The sequence below is a fragment of the Oncorhynchus tshawytscha genome, linkage group LG03 (assembly GCF_018296145.1).
Source record: "Oncorhynchus tshawytscha isolate Ot180627B linkage group LG03, Otsh_v2.0, whole genome shotgun sequence".
NCBI lineage: Eukaryota > Metazoa > Chordata > Actinopteri > Salmoniformes > Salmonidae > Oncorhynchus > Oncorhynchus tshawytscha.
This window is the reverse complement of record NC_056431.1, coordinates 60,465,382-60,488,079: the sequence shown is the minus strand read 5'-3', so window position 1 is coordinate 60,488,079 and position 22,698 is coordinate 60,465,382. Positions and strand designations below refer to the sequence as shown.

At 41.6% G+C, this 22,698-nt stretch overlaps 1 protein-coding gene across 10 annotated transcripts; it reads right to left on the bottom strand.

The window, feature by feature from the left end:
* Positions 1-631: 631 nt before the first annotated feature.
* Positions 632-22,521, bottom strand: ift88 (intraflagellar transport 88 homolog). 10 transcript variants are annotated; one of them, XM_042319767.1, is made up of 31 exons: positions 22,391-22,516; positions 21,980-22,073; positions 21,796-21,858; positions 21,627-21,686; positions 21,347-21,385; positions 21,104-21,157; positions 20,903-20,966; positions 18,554-18,623; positions 18,363-18,453; positions 18,149-18,253; positions 17,906-18,008; positions 17,484-17,830; positions 17,246-17,316; positions 17,061-17,147; positions 16,860-16,959; positions 16,622-16,627; positions 16,426-16,512; positions 16,103-16,289; positions 15,869-15,977; positions 15,614-15,764; positions 12,110-12,225; positions 11,866-11,918; positions 10,053-10,118; positions 9,830-9,936; positions 9,343-9,406; positions 9,162-9,203; positions 8,950-8,994; positions 6,084-6,101; positions 5,820-5,867; positions 4,661-4,774; positions 632-1,160 (listed from the first exon to the last, which is right to left on the bottom strand). In XM_042319767.1, the coding sequence occupies exons 2-31, from the start codon at positions 22,058-22,060 to the stop codon at positions 1,039-1,041; spliced, it is 2,670 nt and encodes an 889-aa protein (XP_042175701.1). In that variant the 5' UTR covers positions 22,061-22,073; positions 22,391-22,516; the 3' UTR covers positions 632-1,038. The 10 variants fall into 10 exon arrangements, with proteins under 10 accessions (XP_042175701.1, XP_024264477.1, XP_042175702.1 ...); XM_024408709.2 differs by lacking the exon at positions 21,347-21,385 and having other exon boundaries at positions 22,398-22,521; XM_042319768.1 differs by lacking the exons at positions 5,820-5,867; positions 9,162-9,203 and having other exon boundaries at positions 22,398-22,521.
* Between the last annotated feature and the right edge of the window lie 177 nt (positions 22,522-22,698).

The window sequence follows — 22,698 nt, the reverse complement described above, 5'->3', positions numbered from 1 at the left end:
TAATTGGATGTTAATTTCTCTACCATGAGCCTCCGACCTCAACCAAATTGAGATGGTTCGGGATAAGTCGGACCGCAGAGTGAAGGGAAAGCCACCAACAAGTGCTCATCATATGTGGGGACTCTTAAGACTGTTGGAAAAGCATTCCAGATAAAGCTGGTTGAGAGAATGCCAAGTGTGCAAAGCCTTCACCCAAGGCAAAAAGTGGCTATTTGAAGAATCTAAAATATATTTTGATTTAACACTTTTTTGGTTACTACATGATTCCATGTGTTATTTCATAGTTTGTCTTCACTATTATTCTACAATGTAGAAAATAGTACAAATAAAGAAAAACCCTTGAAAGAGTAAGTTTTCACATTTTTTCAGGGGGTGTGGAAGCAACCTTACTTCCCGCGGCTATGCCACTTCCTCATTATTGGGCCCATACCTGGTGTGAACTTGGGACCTCTGCCTTGCTAGCACACGTGACCACACTCCTGAAACATCTTGCCAAGTGGGGACACCAGGCTAAGGAGTAAGTTTCACACATCCCCATGTGCTACACAGCCACAATTAACAAGGGTAAAATGTATGGTGAAAAAAACATTTTCTAATTTTCAAGTCATTTGAAAATAGTTCACAAGACAAATCAGAGAGATACATGTGCTTTTTACCTCAATCCTAACACAGAATTTGCCTGTAGCAAATTACAATAAATATTACATTGCAAAAAAATAAACATCTGTAGCCTTTAAAGTATTAATTTAAATGAAGAGCGTCTAAATTGTGTTAAAACTGTATTACTATCCTGAAGGTAGCATAGAGTTAATGACAATGGAATTTCCACAAAGTTTCAAGTTGATAAACGCATCCAGACACGCATATGGGAAAATAATCTCAGTTTACGCCATAGGTTTGTCTGAATGTATAAGGGAGGCTCGAGTCACACTCAGTTTCCATTTGTAAATAAACGTTAAATTTTTTTTTTTTTAGGAATACCCGACTCATTTAATCTTCAAGGAAGAGTGGAGGAGAAAAGCAGGGAACTGCAGCTGGCTACTCCGGTAGTAGGTCATCTCCCAGCTCTTCATCAGCAAACTCGTCCTCTTCATTGCGCTTCTTAGCTGCAGTCTTTGGTCTCTCCATCGGAGCCCCCAGTGGATCCACGTAGGAGGCATCTACACACAGGGACATATGTGGTTACTATTCATTATTATATTGCACACATGGGACAAAGTTGTACTACACTCCCTGCATATACTGTGTTCCACATTGACACCCACACTAGAACACCACTGTAAGTGAAAAGTACATGCTGTCGTAGCAGCACACTCAAATTATTGTAAGGGGAACACAACACCAATCCCCTGATGAGTAATGTTAGGAAAGAGAGGGAGGGAGAGTGACTTCATGAAGATACCACAGTGCCAAATCTAGGTCCAAAAGGCTCCAGCTTCTAACCCCAAGCCTTAAGACAGCTGAACAGTTCATCAAATGGCTACCCGGACTATGCATTAACAATGCTGCTACTCGCTGTTTATTATCTATGCATAGGCACTTTACTCTTATCTACATGTACAAATGACCTTGACTAACCTGTACCCACGCACATTGACTCAGTACCGATAGCCCCTGTATATAACCTCGTTATTGTTACTTTAGTTTATTTAGTAAATAATTGATTCTCTCTTATTTTCGTAAAACTGAATTGTTGTTTAAGGGCATGTAAGTAAGCATTTCACGCTAAGGTCTACACCTATTTTATTCGGCACATTTGATTTGAGCTGTGTTAGTGCTGATGAAGAGGTAGGGATGGTGGTCTATGGTCCACTGCCTATAGACAGTGGATGGTATACTGCTTCTATGGTCTGTTTAGTCCGGGCCTCTGTCATGCATCATTCCACTAGAGGGAGTCCTTTAGACACCTCAGAGCAGATTGGAGAGAATGATGCACCGACTGAATCACATACTTAATTTTCATTTCAACCACTTGATTTACTAAGTGCTTCGCTAAAGATGGATTTTTTTTAAACATCAATAGGTGTTGATTTACTTGATCCCTTTTTACTGCAGCGCTCTGCCCCACTTATTGCAGAACCATTGACCTACATTTATTTTTACTTTACAATTGTTTCTGCAGTTAAGATCTTGAAAGGAGGAGATCTTGCCGACAGATATTTACCATCCAATTTCCAAATGATTTTGCCTTTCCAAAGTTTTAGAATCCCTGGCCAACTCTCAGCTTTTAAAAACTTTTCACTCTATTCTTAATTGCTAGTAAAGCCCCACCTTATCTCAGCTCACTGGTCACCATAGCAGCACCCACCCGTAGCACAGGCTCCAGGAGGTATATTTCACTGGTTACCCCCAAAGCCGCCTTTCCTTCCAGTTCTCTGCTGCCAATGACTGGAACGAATTGCAAAAATCACTGAAGCTGGAGACTCATATCTCCATCACTAACTTTAAGCACCAGCTGTCAGAGCAGCTCACAGATCACTGCACCTGTACATAGCCCATCTGTAAATAGCCCATCCAACTACCCCATCCCCATACTGTTATTTTTTTGCTCCTTTAAACCCCAGTATCTCTACTTGCACATTCATCTTCTGCACATCTATCACTCTAGTGTTTGATTGCTAAATTGTAATTATTTCACCACTGTGGCCACTAACCTCCCTTATCTTACCTCATTTCTACACACTGTATATTGACTGTATGTTTGTTTATTCCATGTGTAACTCTGTTGTTGTTTGTGTCGCACTGCTTTGCTTTATCTTGGCCAGGTCGTAGTTGTAAATTAGAACTTGTTCTCAACTGGCCTACCTGGTTAAATAAAAGTGAAAAAAAGCAAATCTAAAACAGTCTGGTTTTAGACCTGCAAACAGCACAGTTTTAGATGTGTTAAAATGGCTTAGATCATAAAAATGATATCTGTTAAAACGTGTAATATTCATCTGTATGCAGACGATACTGTTATGTATGACATTGGCCCAACTGTATACCAGGCGTTGTTAGAGATGCAATCTGACTTTGCTGCCTTACAGAAAGCCCCGGTTGGTTAAAAACTTGTACTTAATGTGGGCAAGACTAAATATATGTTGTTCTCTCATATTCGCAAAACATTTTCAGATGGACTACATATATATTTGTTGAATGGTTATCCCATCGATCGGGTTCCCACCTACAAATATCTAGGCATTTGGATTGACAAGGATTGAACATTTAAAAAGCATACTGATGAGCTAGTTAAAAAGCATACTGATGAGCTAGTTAAAAAGCATACCGATGAGCTAGTTAAAAAGCATACCGATGAGCTAGTTAAAAAGCATACTGATGAGCTAGTTAAAAAGCAAAGGCTTCTTTAAATAAAAAATTAAAAAAGATCTTGCCTTTCCCTAAACAGCAAGAAGCAGATTGTACAGTCAACTTTCCTGCCAGTTCTTGACTATGGTGACACCATTTACCAGATTGCAGCAGCAACTACTCTTAAAGAACGACAGAATACACCGATTGTCACGTGTGTTTTTCTGTTGCTCATTAAAAAAACAAGATTTCAGTCTTGGAGGTGTTTCCTGGCCGATTCCGCATTTGGTTAATGATGTTTGCACTCAATGAGACACTGTCGACACAGAAGCCTATTTCACTTCCTCAAAATAGCCAGAATGAAGCTTAGAACTCAAATCTATCATTTTTACGTTTTTGCCAAAGATGTTTTAGTTGCACAATTTTACATTTAACTAAAAGGGGTTTGGTGGAGTATTTCTTAAGTTAAAAACATGTGCAACATGCTGTCGTCTTATGTAAACAAAGTCGGGGCTGCTGGGCCAGTCTGTCTCATTGTCTATACTATTGGATAGAGCGCAATCACCGCAGCTGTTCATCCCATATTAGTGGGTAAATTGACAATGTCAAATCAAAACTCAACCTTCATTTAACCATTGTGATGCATGGATGTTCCAAACTCCGTTTTAGACGAGACTGACTTCATGACCAAATTGATCCTATTCAACGTTATAGTACATTTTCACACTACAATAACTGTTTGACTCCTATTGATGCCACATAGGCCATTTTCAAAGGGATGTATTGCTTTTTCAAAGTCAGTTGCTCTTTAAACCTTTGTATGCCATCTACCATCATGCTATATCACAGTTGACAGTTTTAATACGCTTCACTGCATCCTGTATCAAAAGTTTGGCTGGTCCTCATTAAAGTCCCGTAGATCACTTCACTATTCCCTGTTTTGTTTACAAGCTCAACAACACAAGCTTCCGACTTACCTAACTTCACTGTTGAAGTATGAAAATTACTAAACTCGTTCACAGGGTTGGTTAACTCGAGGTTCCTCGGGTCTCCACCGAATTAGGTAAATCTGCCTTCAGTTTTAATGGCACTCGTTTTTTGAATAACCTGCAGAACTCCCTGCGTCTTGATTCCCTGGTGCCGCTATGGTAATTTAGGAGTCCAATGTTGAATTTGTTACATTTTTTTATGGGATGTTCGTGTAGATTTTTCTTCCTAAGGGCACCAATGAAAATGCTCCCCTGATGAAATAAAAGACGATTTTTTCCACAAGGTGTTAAGATGGATCAGGGGCCTGAGATAGAGTTGTACAATTGAAGACAAAAAACTGAAAGTCTAAACTGTTGAAAGTGGAGGGAGGGAGTATGTGTCTCACCTATGTCTCGCTGGCTGCTGGCCTCGTAGGGTTCGTTGGAGCCAGGCAGTGCCCTCATCTTGGCGCTCAGCCTCTCCCCCTTGGCGCTGGTGCCATGGCTGCTGTGTCCACTGTCTGAGAACAGACACAGGATTAACCTGCTTGCTTACTGTTGGGACCAGCCCCTTCATTGCCCTGTATCTGCATGGTTTACATTTAGCAGTGATTGTTTATCCCTCTCTAACAGAGGGTAACAACGAGAGGCTGGTTAATACCAAACAGACTCCTCTGTGTGTGTTTGAGAGGAAGAAGGAGAGAGAAAGGCAGAATGTGTGTGACAGCTCTAGGCTCAGATGTCAGGTCCGCATAGCAGTCCAGAAAAGTGGGGAACAGGCAAGAGACAACCACACTCCACATCTGGCAACAAGGTAGTCATGGAAAAAAATTCCAACCATGAAAACAGGAAGAGGCCCAATTCTGTTGTTCCTCAAATCCCAGCCTTCCCCAGGGCCAACTCCCTCAAAAATGCAGTGAGATTTCCAGTGGAAAAGCAATCCTTTTTTTTGCCTCAAAACCGAAGAAAAAAATATATTGCACATACCATGAGTGTCTAGCTATACGTTTCCCTGTCAAAGAGTCAGCTCTTGCCTTTTGGGCCAATCTGACCTCCTTGCACAAGAAGAGGGCAGCTTACACTCTAGATCAAAGAGTGTAAGCATCTGTGAAATGCTTTTCAACCATACTGGATCCTCAGTGAGAGTATTCATAAGTAGATAATGACTTTGCTGAAGTAACAACAACTCCAGTTTTTAAATAACAACCACTATGTAAACATTTTTCTGTAGTCAACAAGGTCAAAAGAGGGACAACTCTTAGATGTGTATTCAAGAAGGGAGGTTTTCACTCTTTGCAATGTGTTTAGTGCAACCATTCTCTGGAGGGGGTGAATTGCAGGAAGGAGTCATTCCTGGCCATACACTGCTAACAGAAGATTTCTGGAACACAGTGAATTGTAAAGCTAGACTGTAGAGAGTTTAGTCATTTGACAATAGTATATTGAAATGGTGGCGTTTCTTTTTTCTAACAATGTAAAACCTCTCAAACAAACGTAATGTCATCCTTTTCTTCATCGACAAATATGATTGATAGACAGCGTTCCATTCTGTAGTACAGTACATACCTCTCCCCTGGGCCAGCAGAGGACTGTGTTTAGGCTCAGGGTGAGAGACTGATCCAGAAGAAAGATGTGGAAAGAGAAAAAGGAAAGCATGCAATAAAAGAGCGTGACCAGAGAGGACAGGGATAGTTGAGGATCAAGTTAGAACAGCATAGTTAAAGAAAAATACATTTAAAATGGCAAGAGGAGAGTAAAGAGTTGTCTGTGTTAAAAGCACACGTCTGTGTGATCTGCCTCAAACACATAATATAACACTGTCCTGCTCACCTGCTTTGATATCCACCTCTGAAGTGCCATAAGAGAATAAAGAGTAAATGAATTGTAATACGAAGTGTGTGCAGACATTTGTACAGTAAATCAGTGGTTCCTAGGAACTCAGGAGTGTCGTGAAACGTTTCCTAATCTTCATTATTTTCAGAGCACTCGCTTATAAACGTGATCTGTGGAATGTTGTTACATTTGTATAATTTGAGGGGCCACATCACTGGATGCTGTTAAAGGGCTACATACAAATTAACCACCATGAGTAAGGATCTATGAAAAGTATGAAAATATTTCAAAGAAACCCTATTTAAATCTATAAAAAACATTTGTCACCAAAAATAGATGATTTGCAGTATGCTTCCCACAGTTGTGTCAAGTTGGCTGGATGTCATTTGGGTGGTGGACCATTCTTGATACATATGGGAAACTGGTGAGGTTGAAAACCCAGCAGCGTTGCAGTTCTTTACACAAACTGGTGTGCCTGACACCTACTACCATAACCCATTCAAAGGCACTTCAATCTTTTGTCTTACCCATTTACCATCTGAATGGCACACAAACACAATCCTTGTCTCAATTGTCTTGAGGCTTAAAAATCCTTCTTTAACCTTTCTCCTCCCCTTCATCTACACTGATTGAAGTGGATTTAACAACTTACATTAATAAGGGATCACCTGATCAGTCTGTCATGGAAAGAGCAGGTGTTCATAATGTTTTGTACACTCAGCGTATGTGTGCATCAGAATTATATAACCCATCAAGGTATGCCACGGTTCAAAAAAGGTTGGGAAACACTACACTACCGAATGCTGATGGATGATTGCTGTGGCTATAAGTGGAGTTGTTTGAAGCAGCTGTACTATGGTACATACAGTGCCTTGCGAAAGTATTCGGCCCCCTTGAACTTTGCGACCTTTTGCCACATTTCAGGCTTCAAACATGAAGATATAAAACTGTATTTTTTTGTGAAGAATCAACAACAAGTGGGACACAATCATGAAGTGGAACGACATTTATTGGATATTTCAATTTTTTTTAACAAACCAAAAACTGAAAAATTGGGCGTGCAAAATTATTCAGCCCCTTTACTTTCAGTGCAGCAAACTCTCTCCAGAAGTTCAGTGAGGATCTCTGAATGATCCAATGTTGACCTAAATGACTAATGATGATAAATACAATCCACCTGTGTGTAATCAAGTCTCCGTATAAATGCACCTGCACTGTGATAGTCTCAGAGGTCCGTTAAAAGCGCAGAGAGCATCATGAAGAACAAGGAACACACCAGGCAGGTCCGAGATACTGTTGTGAAGAAGTTTAAAGCCGGATTTGGATACAAAATGATTTCCCAAGCTTTAAACATCCCAAGGAGCACTGTGCAAGCGATAATATTGAAATGGAAGGAGTATCAGACCACTGCAAATCTACCAAGACCTGGCCGTCCCTCTAAACTTTCAGCTCATACAAGGAGAAGACTGATCAGAGATGCAGCCAAGAGGCCCATGATCACTCTGGATGAACTGCAGTGATCTACAGCTGAGGTGGGAGACTGTCCATAGGACAACAATCAGTTGTATATTGCACAAATCTGGCCTTTATGGAAGAGTGGCAAGAAGAAAGCCATTTCTTAAAGATATCCATAAAAAGTGTTGTTTAAAGTTTGCCACAAGCCACCTGGGAGACAACACCAAACATGTGGAAGAAGGTGCTCTGGTCAGATGAAACCAAAATTGAACTTTTTGGCAACAATGCAAAACGTTATGTTTGGCGTAAAAGCAACACAGCTCATCACCCTGAACACACCATCCCCACTGTCAAACATGGTGGTGGCAGCATCATGGTTTGGGCCTGCTTTTCTTCAGCAGGGACAGGGAAGATGGTTAAAATTGATGGGAAGATGGATGGAGCCAAATACAGGACCATTCTGGAAGAATGAGAAGAACCTGATGGAGTCTGCAAAAGACCTGAGATTGTGACGGAGATTTGTCTTCCAACAAGACAATGATCCAAAACATAAAGCAAAATCTACAATGGAATGGTTTAAAAATAAACATGTCCAGGTGTTAGAATGGCCAAGTCAAAGTCCAGACCTGAATCCAATCGATAATCTGTGGAAAGAACTGAAAACTGCTGTTCACAAATGCTCTCCATCCAACCTCACTGAGCTCGAGCTGTTTTGCAAGGAGGAATGGGAAAAAATGTCAGTCTCTCGATGTGCAAAACTGATAGAGACATACCCCAAGCGACTTACAGCTGTAATCGCAGCAAAAGGTGGCGCTACAAAGTATTAACTTAAGGGGGCTGAATAATTTTGCACGCCCAATTTTTCAGTTTTTGATTTGTTAAAAAAGTTTGAAATATCCAATAAATGTCGTTCCACTTCATGATTGTGTCCCACTTGTTGTTGATTCTTCACAAAAAAATACAGTTTTATATCTTTATGTTTGAAGCCTGAAATGTGGCAAAAGGTCGCAAAGTTCAAGGGGGCCGAATACTTTCGCAAGGCACTGTAATTATTTCACCAAAAATGTCAGCATGTATACTGGTCTGGATACTGTATAACTAAGCCATTACTGTTATAACATTAGCTGACAGAGCATATCAAGTCTAAGAAACTACATAATAGCCTGGGCATGGACACAAACTTCAGATATTCTTTGGGAGGAATAGTTTGCAGTCTTCTCTTACCACATTATCCAAATAATTGTACTTGAAGGCAAACACCTAACTCTTAATGTGCTGATGACTACAACGGATATGATGCAATAATAGTTCTCCAATGGCCAAGGCAGAATCTTGTAGCAATGGAACAACTACTGGAATAAAAGTATTGGAACGGGACCCAGCTCTATTCTACAGAGAAGGCTCGTACCGCTGTCCTTCTTTGGCGGGTGGCGAACAGGGTCTGGAGTGCAGACTGTTGAGACACACATGGATAGCAGGGGAGGACAGAGAGATTATATAGGTTAACTGAATTTCAAAAGTTAGAAAGGGTTAGTATGAGAATAAAGGAACTCGGGGTCAGAGATCTAATGGTGATGTACAAAGCTAGGAGGTTGCTATCTAGCTTCTACAGGCTCGTACCGATGGCCTTAGGCGGGGTGCGGACAAGGTTTGGGGTGCCCGCTGTCGAGACACACCCATGGACAGCCGTTAGGAGTAAAGATATGATAATGGTCAACTTAATTTCTATTACCATCTAAATAGAAGAAGTCAGAGACAGAGTGTGTTTAGGTGTATAGAGGTGTTCAGGGTCATCACTCACCACTGCTGGCGCTGCCCTCTCTCCGGGTGCCTCGAGCACTGCCCTCCCTCGCCGACTTCACCCGCTAGAGGAGAGAGAAATTATGTCTTTTAAAATCCAATATCCACAAAAACAACAATACAGAGTACCGCACAGACAAAGTGATTTATCTAACTAGGTTGGTTCCTATGGTGTAAACTAAGACACTTGCAGGGAGCAAAACCAGCCAGAGACACTGGAGTTGATCTGTAATGATGATGTCAGACAAGCCTGGGCCAGTTAACAACAGAGTAGGAATTAGAGTCACTCCTTAGAAAGACGGTTCTGATCCAAGAACATCTCAGCACTGATTTAGGAGCAGATGTTTCTGATTCACAGAGAAGTCTGTATTCTCTGTCTGTTTTCCATAGGAAAGACACAATGAAGCCAACGCCTCCAGTGGCCTCAGATCGGTGCTGTTGTCACTGTCAGTAGCCTTATACAAGAGAGTAGTGAGTAAATAGAGTACCTGTTCTCTGATCTCTTTCATCTTCTCCACCTTCTTCAGTTTGGTGGCGTAGTCCTGGACCTCTTTCATCCCCATGTCTGTGCATAGCCTCACCAGGAAACGCAGGCCTGGGAAAAAAACAAACACCCAAAGAGTCAGTATCAGTATATATTTTTTTTAATAAACCATTACATTACATTAGAGCAGTAATGCTGAGAGGACAAGAAGGGATCGGGTGGATTACATTCAACGTTTTCCGGGAATTTCCGATGGATGTCTTTGTAAGTCTCCAGGGCTTTCTGGTAGTTTCCTGAGGATGAAGGAACAAAGAGCAGCAATGTTCAGGTCATTGCACATGGAATAATTCATATCTCTTGTCATGACTCTCCTGTGAGGATCCAAAGAACAGGTTTACAATGGAACTGCCTTCCACCAGACCCCTCTCACCCACAGAGGGAAGGAGGGATTGGTGTGGGGGTTTGATGACACCTCACACCAATAGTAAATTGTATGCAGCAGACGATTCTTTTTGGTCTTCAGTTGTGGTGATTGGAATCGATCTTTGCTCCAGAGACATTTTGCCGCCCAAAAATTCTAACGTCCAAAAGTGAACACGGACAATATTTCTAACATTCAGATGTGGGGAATGATGAGAGATGGAATATGGGAAATTAATGTCTATTTTGTGATGTCATAAAAAAATTGTATAAAAAAAGTGATAATGAAAATATTGTGACTTGAAGAGCTTTCACACTGTATGTCTGGCTTACATCCTTGACATTGTGTAGGAAATATCACGGATCAAGAGAATACTTTTGGTAAGATAGGAATGTGATTTTAGTTTTCTAACGAGATCATAGTTTTGATAATACTTTGCCCAGTAAGTAGCCACGCCTGAGGGAGCTCAGAGAGTGTGTCCCTTTGTGCGAGAGTGTAAAGGATGAGTTAAGAATTAACATACCAGAAGGACTCAAGCTGCAGCTTAGGTTTCCATTGGTTGAGACCCTGAAAATCAACACGTGGTGAAGACGACAAAGTAGCCTCTCTCACAATCAATGTTACGGCTGAGTAGCTATTCTAAGTACTCTATCTAAGGAAGTGAATTTAAGTAGAACCATCCTGTTACTCTCTTCAAAACATCATCGAGTAAACTGCTCCCATCACCCTACTGGGGATCATTGACATGGCAGATTAGCGGTCTTTAGAGGACCACTCTTCCAGGATGGGAGAAGGATCCTGTTAGTTCTGCCTAAGACTACAGGACAAGGCATTGAAGTCAGGGACAACTAAGAAGAAGGACCTCTTGTGGATAATCAGAGCCTTACACTTGAGCTCGGGAGAAGGCCCAACGGAACCGTTTTCACAAAGGCCTGGGTTCAACAGAGATACACGATGAAGGAAGACATTCAACATGTAAATACATTCATTATTGCTTACCCAAACGGGCGGTGGTTCAGGGCAAAGTATTAGGATTACTATGAGCATAGTTACAAGTGTATAAGTGTTGTCTCCCTTTCTTCTCTTTTCTCTTTTGATAAACAAGCAGCCATGTTGTCGTTAGTCCACTAGGGACCTGTTTTCAACGCATTAAGTTTCTAATCAATAACCTATACTGTGTGTGTGTCCTGTGTTATCATTTAGTTAGTTAGTAAATAAACAATTAAATCAATTTGTGTGGTATGGAATTATCAGTAAAGCTGGGGTTTGTGCAGATGCAAGGAGTATGTGACGTTCAGAATTATGAGAATGATATGAGGTAATGATAAATAAATTACTGTTATCGATAGATATCTTATATATCATCTAGAGTTTAATTTTGGGAGATGGTATCTCATTAAACAAATTCTTCCGTGGTGCCCCCAAATCCTAATGAGTAAATTGTTACATGATTAATTGAATCGAGTAACAATTAAACATAGTTAGTTGAATCGATGCATAACAGTCATTAGATTAGTATAAGTCATGTCACGACACTATAAAAGGTGAGGACCAAATCATTTGGACAATAAAATCAATCAGTCATCATTAGCCAAAATTGAGGTGGATGATAAACTCACCACTTCTTCTGTAGCAGCTGGCCACCATAAGCTGCCATTTCACCTGAGTTGGCCTGAAACCACATGACAAGTTATCAATACTGCAGGGGCATGATACAACATAACCGTGTCCCTAGGCTATTGGGTGGAAGTGACGGAATAGAGGCTCAAAGAACAAAGGATATTACTTGTTACACACATTATGATGTAAAACTCAAGACTCATACATATTGATATTAATGTGAGATGAGGACTAGAGACTTACTGGATTAGTGTGGCTCTCTCAAAGTACTGGATGGCCTTCTCACAGAACTGAGTGTCAATGTAGTAGGCCCCCAGCCACTCAATAACGTCAATGTTGGAGGGGAAATATCTGAAGGACTGAACAAGGGACCACATTGAGAATGTTCAGATTTAGCACAAAGTCAACTTCTTTTTGGGACACAATGGCGCTGGTATGTATAGCGTCCATTTTACAAGCTCCTGCCCAATTATGCTATTTCGTATGTTCTTGAGCTGATAACATTTTTTGTACATAATGATTCAGCCATAGTTTCCAATGACCAAAAAGAGCTTCTGGACATCAGAACAGCGATCACTAACCTCGACTTGGATTAAGTGTTTTACTTCAATGACTCGATCGCACAGGACATACTACTCACCCGGGACCAGGCCCTAATCCCGACCCTCGGAAGAGGAAAAGACTACGATATAGAGTTACGTCAGGGCACCCTGATGAAACTATGGTGGTGAGTGAATAAACCACCTCTTCTCTCTGTTCTATTGGCGAATGTACAACCACTGGAGAATAAACTAGACAAGCTCCATTCGAGACTATCCTATCAACAGGACCTGAAGAACTGTAATATCCTGTTTCACTGAGTCGTGGCTTAATGAGGACATGGTTAATATAAATCTGGCTGTTTTTTCTATGAATCGGCAGGACAGAACCACAGTGTCTCGTAAAATCAGGGGCAGGGGTGTGTGTCTCTTTGTTAACAACATGTGGTGCCGGTCTCTAATGTTAAGGAAGTCTCGAGGTTCTGCTCGCCTGAGTTAGAATACCTCATAATAAACTGTAGACCATACTCTGTAACAAAATAGTTTTCATCAGGATTTTTCACAGCTGTCTACTTACCACAACAAACCGATGCTGGCACTAAGACTGCATGCAACGAGCTATATAGGGCGATAAGCCATCAAGAAAATGCTAATCCAGAGGCAGCGCTCCTAGCGGCCTTGGATTTTCACGCAGGTAAAAGTGAAATCCGTTTTGCCTCATTTCTACCAGCATGTCTCCTGTGCAACTAGAGGACGGGGACAGACAAATAATAATAAACACTCTAGATCACCTTTATTCCACACACAGAGACACATACAATGCTCTTCCTCACCCTCCATTTGGCTAATCTGACCACAACTCTGTCCTCCTGATTTCTGCTTACAAGCAAAACCTCAAATAGGAAGTACCAGTTACACGCTCATTTTGGAGGTGGTCCGATGAAGTGGATGCTAAACTACAGGACTGTTTTGCTAGCACAGACTGGAATATGTTCTGGGACTCATCCAATGGCATTGAGGAGTTTACCACACCGGCTTCATTAATAAGTGCATCGATGACATCGTCCCCACAGTGACGTATGTATATATCCCAACCAGAAGCCATGGATTACAGGCAACATCCACAAGGAGCGGGACACTAATCCGGAGGCTTACAAGAAATCCCGCTTACACCCCCCCGAAGAACCATCAAGCAGGCAAAGCGTCAATACCAGGGACCGGTTCAGGGAACAGAACTGCAAAATAAATACTTTTTTCCCCCCAAGGAACGGAAACAAAATCTGGAACAAAAGTGATCCATATGGTTCCGAAACAGATCTTATTTTAAAAGCATGGAAACCGGTTAATAAAATGTTACATTCCAGGCATTTTTTCTAGTCCCACAAAAAAAAAACAAAGCGCCTATGCAAAGCTCGCACTCTGTCACTCAAACATATTCCAGTGTCTGCCTGCAAGATGAAAATCTTTGCCAGTGTGTGCGCGCGTTTAGGCTACCTGCCCCTCCCCAATCCAGAGCATAGGCTACTGTACTGACGTTACAATCGTGATTCAGAAGATGGGAAGAGAGATTTTTTTATTAGGTAGAAAAGAATGAATTAACTTTTTCAATGCTAGTTAAGGATACTAGATTACATGACTAGTTATCACGTTTCAAGTTTAATTTTATAACACCCTTGAGTCGACTGAAGCACCAGTGCGTCAATCTAAGTAACATAAGAAAATCCATCAAAATCTGTCCGTTTAAGCTAGAGGTATGTTTTTTGTTGTTGCATTGGACACGTCTCAATCTACCGCATCTGCCAATATTGCACTTCCGCATCTGTGGTGAAAGGTTGCAGAGCTAAAGCGGTGTTTGTCAGACCAGGAGACATCGGTCTTCTCACAAAAACATCTGTAGAGTCCGAACGGTTTGACCTACAAACTATTATGTTTGGCCCCAGTTTGGCCTGCCATCCAGGACGTCTATACCATCAGATGAAGGCCCCAAAAATGGTCAGACTCCAGCCACCCAAGCCAGACTGTTCTATCTGCTACCGCATGGCTAGCGGTACCAACACACCAAGTCTGGAACCAACAGGACCCTGAACAGTGTCAACCCCCAAGCCATTTGACTTTTAAACAAGACTGATAAATAGCTAATCAAAATGCTTCCCGGACTACCTGCATTTACACTAACTATTGCGCTGATTACACACACACACACACACACACACACACCACACACACACCCCTACTGTCTATTATCTACAGATGCAGTCGTGGATGCAGTCGTGGATGAACAGGGAGTACAGGAGAGGGCTCAGAACGCACCCTTGTGGGGCCCCAGTGTTGAGGATCAGCAGGGTGGAGATGTTGTTACCTACCCTCACCACCTGGGGGTGGTATCTGTGTTCTTTTGCCCATCTTAATCTTTTATTTTTATTCGCCAGTCTGAGATGTGGCTTTTTCTTTGCAACTCTGCTTAGAAGGCCAGCATCCCGGAGTCGCCTCTTCACTGTTGACGTTGAGACTGGTGTTTTGCGGGTACTATTTAATGAAGCTGCCAGTTGAGGACTTGTGAGGCATCTGTTTCTCAAACTAGACACTCTTGCGCTGTTCTGTGAAGGGAGTAGTACATAGCGTTGCTGATAATGGGCCTATGTAGATATTCCATTTAAATAAAACAAATCAGCCGTTTCCAGCTACAATAGTCATTTGTTTTCTATCTATTTCTGATCAATTTGATGTTATTTTAAAATGGACAAAGGTGTGCATTTCATTCAAAAACAAGAACATTTCTAAGTGATCCCAAACTTTTGAACGGTAGTTTATATGTACAGTACATAGCTACGTCAATTACCTCGTACTCCTGCACATTGACTCGGTACTGGTACTCCCTGTATATTGCCATGCTATTTTTACAAATTTGTATTTGTTATTCACTGTGTATTTATTCCTTGTGTCAGTATTTATGCATCTTATTTTTAACTGCATTGTTGGAAATGGACCCATAAGTAAGCATTTCACTAATAGTCTACATCTGTTGCATATCAAGCACATAACAAATAAGATTTGATTTGCACTCTAACTTTGATTCAATACCATCTACTACTCACATCTACTAGTGTTTGAATCCATACAGTTAGATACATTAACACAACTGACAGAAACATAATGAAACTAGGATTCTCTTGATAGATAGATCGGTGGTGTGTTGGGAATGACTGACCTCTTGGTAGTACTGGAACGCCTGAGACTTGTCTCCCTCACTGTCGTAGAGCTCTCCCAGTTTGGCCAACACCTGGGGGTCTGTGGGCGTCACAGTGATCAGTTGCATCAACCACTCTATGGCCTGGTGAGGATCCTCCAACATCTCAAAGCTGAGCTTCAGTCAAGGATCACACTTTCTAAGTTGTAGACAAGTGCTCCTATAAGAACATTGTTTTTAGGCAAAGCTTAATGACCCAGTATTCTGTGAGGATACAGGTTGGCTAGCTGCCACATGACCTGGGCGCTGTTCCTCAGGATGGCGTGGAGCTTCAGGAAACAGTCCAGAGACTCCTCCAGACGCCCCAGACGCTTATAGGTAAGACCTAAGGAAAAAGGACATACTGTGAGAATAGGAAGACTACTTTACATGATTAATAACAGCATAGTAGACAGATCCCTGAGCTCCCAACAATGATCTGCTGAATTAAGCTCTGACGGTTAAGTTTACCTAAGTTATATAGGGCCTCAGTGCAGGACGAGTCGTTCCGGAGAGCCTCCTTGTAGAACTCTGCAGCCTTCTCATAGTCCTTCTTCACAAACACTGTGTTGCCCTTGTTGATGAGCGCCGCTGGGTTGTAGCGGTCGGCTGTCATGGCCAGGTCGGCATAGCGGTCAGCCTGGTCATAGTCTTTCTCCTGATGGGGTCACAGGTCATCGCACCAAGAGAGATACACCATACAGTTCAAGGAAGTATGCTAATGTGATTGAACAAAGGAGGATCTCCCTAATATGACTATATAATATCATTAAATCAGAAAGAGAGAGTCTTACCAGGAAGTAGAGGAAGGAGAGGTTAGTGGCTGCAGCACTCTTCACTCTGCTGTCTTTCTTCTCAAACGTCTTCAGAGTCTCCACAGCCTGTTGAAGGAACCCCATCACTTAGCATCATTATAACATGACACGCTCAAATAGTACACACACCTGACAAGGACATTACACATACAAACGAAAGAGAAAGACCACATACCTCGAGCTTAAGAGCCATGCAGATGGAGAAAAGGAAAACAAACAAAATGGAGGGAGTGAAGAAGAGAAAAGCTGTGGTGAAAGTAAACCGCTGAATGGAGAATCTGATACATAGGCAGACAATATAGCAGAGATGTACACACATACATACATAATGGAGTGAAAAGGAAAAAATACATACTTTCCCTCATGTGGTACAGGTGAAGACTGTTTAGACTCGGTGACACACTCACACCAACCTGGTTGAAGTCCCTCTGTCTCAGGTAGGTGATGGCTTTGTTGATTTCTAGGTCGTTGGCCAGTTCTACATACTGGGAACTCTTCACCATGTCCACACACCTAGAGAAACAACCACACAGTATTACCATTACTTGCCTTGGGGGACTCAGCCCACATTTACCCTGTATCGCCCTCTGGTGTTCAGGTTTGGAAAAACACACCAGTCAAATCCGGCGGCGAACGTCGCCTCGATGGCTGGGGCGATGAGTTTGGCTGATGTCATGATGAATTTCTCAGCCAGGGCTTTACTGCAGTCAAGAGAACAGGTTCCAGCAGGCACAAACATGTACAGATGTGAAAACGCTGAACAGTGATGTTTTATATAATGTACAGATAAGACAGTTACCGTTCTCTCTCCATCTGGTGAAGTTTGTCGTTCTTGATGGCTTCAATAACCAGGTTGGCATGGGTGTCATCCTGAAAAAAAACTAATGTGGATGACTTGTGAAGCATAACATGCAGTAAGTGCTACTACAATAAAGCCTAAAACTTTCCATTTTCTGAAGAGTGCACACTGGAGTGCTCTGCTAAGGACTTCACTGAGCTGACTATGTTAAGTTTGAGAACAGAATAGAAGTGCTCACGTTGGGTGGGATGTACTTGTCCTCCTCGTCGATCCCCAGAGGAACACAGATGAGCTTCTGAAAGGCCTTCTTCATCCTCTCTCGGTCTCCGATGGCGTAGTAACACAGGATCAGGTTAAAGCCTGTCTTAATATTGGGGCACTCGCTCATGATGTGTTCAAAGGAGGTGATGGCGTCAGAGTACTGGCCCATGCGGATGAAGACCACACCGATGTTCTGCATGATCTTGATCCTCATCTCCTTGTGGGAGTTGGAGATCTGGTCCAGGGCCATGCGGTACAACTTGATGGCCTTGGGGTAGTTTTTCTGCTTGAAGTGGATGTTGGCCATGTTCACTTTTAACCTTCCTGGAAAGAAAGTAAAACATTTTTTACTGTCATTTCAGTGGCTAATCTAAAATATGACATCCTTCTCCCACCCACCTGCATTACTGAACATCTTGTTCTTTACGATGACCTGGTAAGTGTTCAGAGCCTCCGCGTACATGTCATTGTTGGCGTACTGAGTTGCCAAGTTAAACAAGACCTGGAAAAGAAAAAATATATATAAACTCAAATCACATCTGACCAACATTGACCTCAAAAGATCATGTCTGTCACAAGTAGGTGAGGTCCAAGTGATGTGGACAGAGGAGTATTTCTATTGACAGTTGTTATTGTTCTCACAGAGTATGTGAGGTCCAGGTTGATGTGGTCTGCATTGCCTGACTGCTCCCTCTGTCTCACCAGCGCTCTCTCCTTCCGCCCTGCCTCTTTGGCTCTATCAAGGGACTGTAATAACAATGGTAGAAAACACAGTCAGAGGTAAAGCATCACACATCCCTAAGTGTGCGATGTCTGTAAGTTATTCAGTACAGATAAGAGGCAGGGGGAGACTGACCAACTGTAGGTCTCCATGGCCATGTGCCAGGCAGCTCTCTTCTATCAGGTCGTTCACCTTCTTCTCCAGGATCTTCACCTTCTCATCCGGCCTGAAAACAAATCGTCCTAACCTTCATTATCCTACAGAATCATAGGAGAGAACCTGAGAATTGCATATTGAAATGATAAGCAGCAGAAACAAACGCTTACGTATCTTCACTTTTGCCCTCCAATGGAGGAGCCGGTCCTTTGGACTGACCCAGTGGGTCAAATGTAGACCCTGGGAATATCAGAAACATTTTTTGTAACAACCTGCGAATGAAAAGTTCTGTACTTGCTGTCTCATTTTAACAAGCAGCTTTTTTTCTGGATCAAAAAAGGGCCTTAGGTTGTGGGCATAGGAATGAGCACGGCTAGCAGTCAGCGAGGCTACATTTTAGAGGCCCTCATCTTGGCGCTGTAGAGACATTTTAGTATTTTCAAGACAATTTCTTACGGTTCTACAAATTTCTCATGGAGCTGAGCTTTTTTTGGATTCATTGTTTTTGTAATTTTAAATTCTCCCCAACTGTCTAGCTTTTATTTAGGCGATTCTTAGTTCTCAAAGATGTCAAGGCAAACGTGGCTACTTTGAAGAATCTAAAATATATTTAGATTTGTTTAACACTTTTTTGGTTACTACATGATTCCATATGTGTTATTTCACAGTTTTGATATCTTCACCATTATTCTACAATGTAGAAAATAGTACAAATAAAGAAAAACCTTTGAAAGAGTAGGTGTGTCCAAACTTTTGACTGGTACTGTATATACAGTTGAAGACAGAAGTTTACATAAACTGAGTTTAAATGTATTTGGCTAAGGTGTATCACAATTCCTGACATTTTATCCTTGTAAAAAGTTAGGATCACCACTTTATTTTAAGAATGTGAAATATCAGAATAATAGTAGAGAGTGGTTTATTTCAGCTTTTATTTCTTTCATCACATTCCCAGTGGTTCAGAAGTTTACATACACTCAAATAGTATTTGGTAGCACTGCCTTTAAATTGTTTAACTTGGGTCAAATGTTTAGTAGTCTTCCACAAGCATCCCACAATAAGTTGGGTGAATTTTGGGCCATTCCTCCTGACAGAGCTGGTGTAACCGAGTCAGGTTTGTAGGCCTCCTTGCTCACACACACTTTTTCAGTTCTGCCCACAAATCTTCTATAGGGTTGAGGTCAGGGCTTTGTGATGGCCACACCAATACCTTGACTTTCTTGTCCTTAAGCCATTTTGCCACAACTTTGAAAGTATGCTTGTGGTCATTGTCCATTTGGAAGACACAATTGCAACCAAGCTTTAACTTCCTGACTGATGTTTTGAGATGTTGCTTCAATATATCCACATAATTTTCCTCCTCATGATGCCATCTATTTTAGGAAGTGCACCAGTCCCTCCTGCAGCAAAGCACCCCCAAAACATGAGACTGCCACCCCCGTGCTTCATAACGATGGTCATTATGGCCAAACAGTTCTATTTTTGTTTCATCAGACCAGAGGACATTTCTCCAAAAAAGTATGATCTTTGTCCCCATGTGCAGATGCAAAACCGTAGTCTGGCTTTTTTATGGCGGTTTTGGAGCAGTGGCTTCCTCCTTCTTCCTGAGCGGCCTTTCAGGTTATGTCGATATAGGACTTGTTTTACTGTGGATATAGATACTTTTGTACTAGTTTCCTCCAGCATCTTCACAAGGTCCTTTGCTGCTGTTCTGGGATTGATTTGCACTTTTTGCACCAAAGTACATTCATCTCTAGGAGACAGAACACGTCTCCTTCCTGAGCGGTCTGACAGCTGCGTGGTCCCATGGTGTTTATACTTGCGTACTATTGTTTGTACAGATGAACATGGTACCTTCAGGCATGTGGAAATTGCTCCTAAGGATGAACCAGACTTGTGGAGGTCTACAATTTTTTTTCTGAAGTCTTGACTGATTTCTTTTGATTTTCCCATGATGTCAAGCAAATAGGCACTGAGTTTGAAGGTAGGCCTCAAAATTAATCCACAGGTACACCTCCAACTGACTCAAATGATGTGAATTAGCCTATCAGAAGCGTCTAAAGCCATGACATCATTTTCTGGAATTTTCCAAGCTGTTTAGAGGCACAGTCAACTTAAGTGTATGTAAACTTCTGACCCACTGGAATTGTCATACAGTGAATTATAAGTGAAATAATCTGTCTGTAAACAATTGTTGGAAAAATTACTTGTGTCATTGCACACAGTAGATGTCCTAACCGACTTGCCAAAAATATAGTTTGTTAACAAGAAATTTGCGGAGTGGTTGAAAAACAAGTTTTAATGACTCCAACCTAAGTGTATGTAAACTTCCGACTTCAACTGTATAAAAACATTTACAATGTTTGGACTTAGTAGACTGAAAGAAATGCTTAGGCAGCTCGCCCAAGGATTACAATGGCAGAAAAATCCCTGACAATCTCTGCATACTTCAGTCTATTGAGAGTGTATGAGACCACCACAACCCTCTCCCTCCCTCCTGCCCTCCCCAGTAAGCTCACCTCTGGTCATGGCTGAAGAGTAGCCTGCTGCTCTGACTGCAGTCATAGGCCTAGCTGCTCCATCCTGTCACAACAAATGACACCCACAGTTCAGCACATACATCAGATTTCCATGTGATTGAGCATAATCTTTCTCCACATAGTACTGGGTAAGAATCCAATAGGACAACTAGAGAAACTGATCAGTATTGATGCTCTCACCTGTACAGCTCCAGTCATGGGTCTGCCCATTGATGAGGCCATGGGCATCCTAGACTGCAAGTCACAGCATTTTAATTCACACATTTTTTTAAACATAAATGAGGTCTTGAACAGATAAAACACCATCAACTGATTCAGTCAATACTATATTATCATATAGATTTTTTAGACAAGGGTTCTATTCTCCTCTCTTGAAAATGTTCACATAACTTGCTACCAAGTATGCCATGGCTGCTCTCTCACCTTCAGAAGCCTGCTCTCACAGCCAAAACTGCTCTCTACCTGAGTGTCAAATATCAAACATGCTCAAATGCAATACTCTAAGCTATATCTTCTGAATTATCATTGGCTATGTGCCTCCTCTTCACTCTGAACAATTTGTTTGCATCTCATACTTAGAACAACAGTAACACTTACAGTAGTTCCTTCTCAACCCTACTTTATAGCCTACCCATCATTGAAACATTGATTTACAATCAACATGTAACAAGTAAACCAAATCTTACACAATCCATAGACTTACTCCAAAAGAGGTCCCCAAAGCCCGTCCTCCAATGGCAGTGCCAGGAAACTTGGCAGTCATCTTAGAAAATTAACACAAAGAATGTATAACTCGATTCAGTTGTCATTAGCACATTGCTTTAATTATGCCATATCTTGAGTAACTGTCAAGACACTGTTATAACACTTACGGGGGGCCTTCTCCCATGGCTTGTCCTGACTGCTTGCTGAAAACCAGCATCATTGTCAAGCTCCTGTTAAACACAAGACATGAATTCAACAATACTGAATTTGTGATTATTTATAGTATGAAACAAAAGTGAAGATGTGGTAGTACTCTAATTCAAAAGAAAACACTAGGCTAGCTATAGCTACCTCTGAATCAAATGTTGGATTGTAGTCGTTGTAGCCAGAGTACAGGTCATCTTCCTCAGCAGCAAGATGTACATGTTCCATCTCCTCTGCGATTCTGTTAGGCCCAGGAGGAGGACAACAACACAGGTTTTAGATTTGATGAATTGCATCAAAGCACACCTTGAGTGTCTTGCTACTGCTATAGTACGCATGAGCATAGACAGAGAGACATTAGCTACAAAGAATCCGAATGTCATTGACTCACAAAGCAAACTAGCTAGCCTAGCTAGCTACATGTTGGGCAGTCCATTAGCATTACATTAGCAAAAAATAAATAAATAGCATTACATTAGGTAATGTAACTAACTAAGCTACTAGCTCATTAACACTAACGTTAGCTACAAAAAAGTAAAATTACGAATGGATACTGACTACTTACGGCCAACACTTCTATGGAATGGAGTAGATGCGGTCTTCTCTAACTAGATAATATATTGATAATATATTGCTCCGACAGTAGTCATTTTTGAGTGTTCCGATCCCACAATGCAAAGCTATATGGGCGGTATTGAATTGGTTTTGAAGCCTCGATTGGTTTGAATGTACGTCAATCATAGAAGGGTTTGATTTTGCGCAATACAATTGGATAAGGGCGCCCAATTCCGTTGCTAGGATACAGTACGTGAGGAAGCTGCGACACCCGTTTCATACAACAACAAAAAATAAAATGTTCTCAGCTT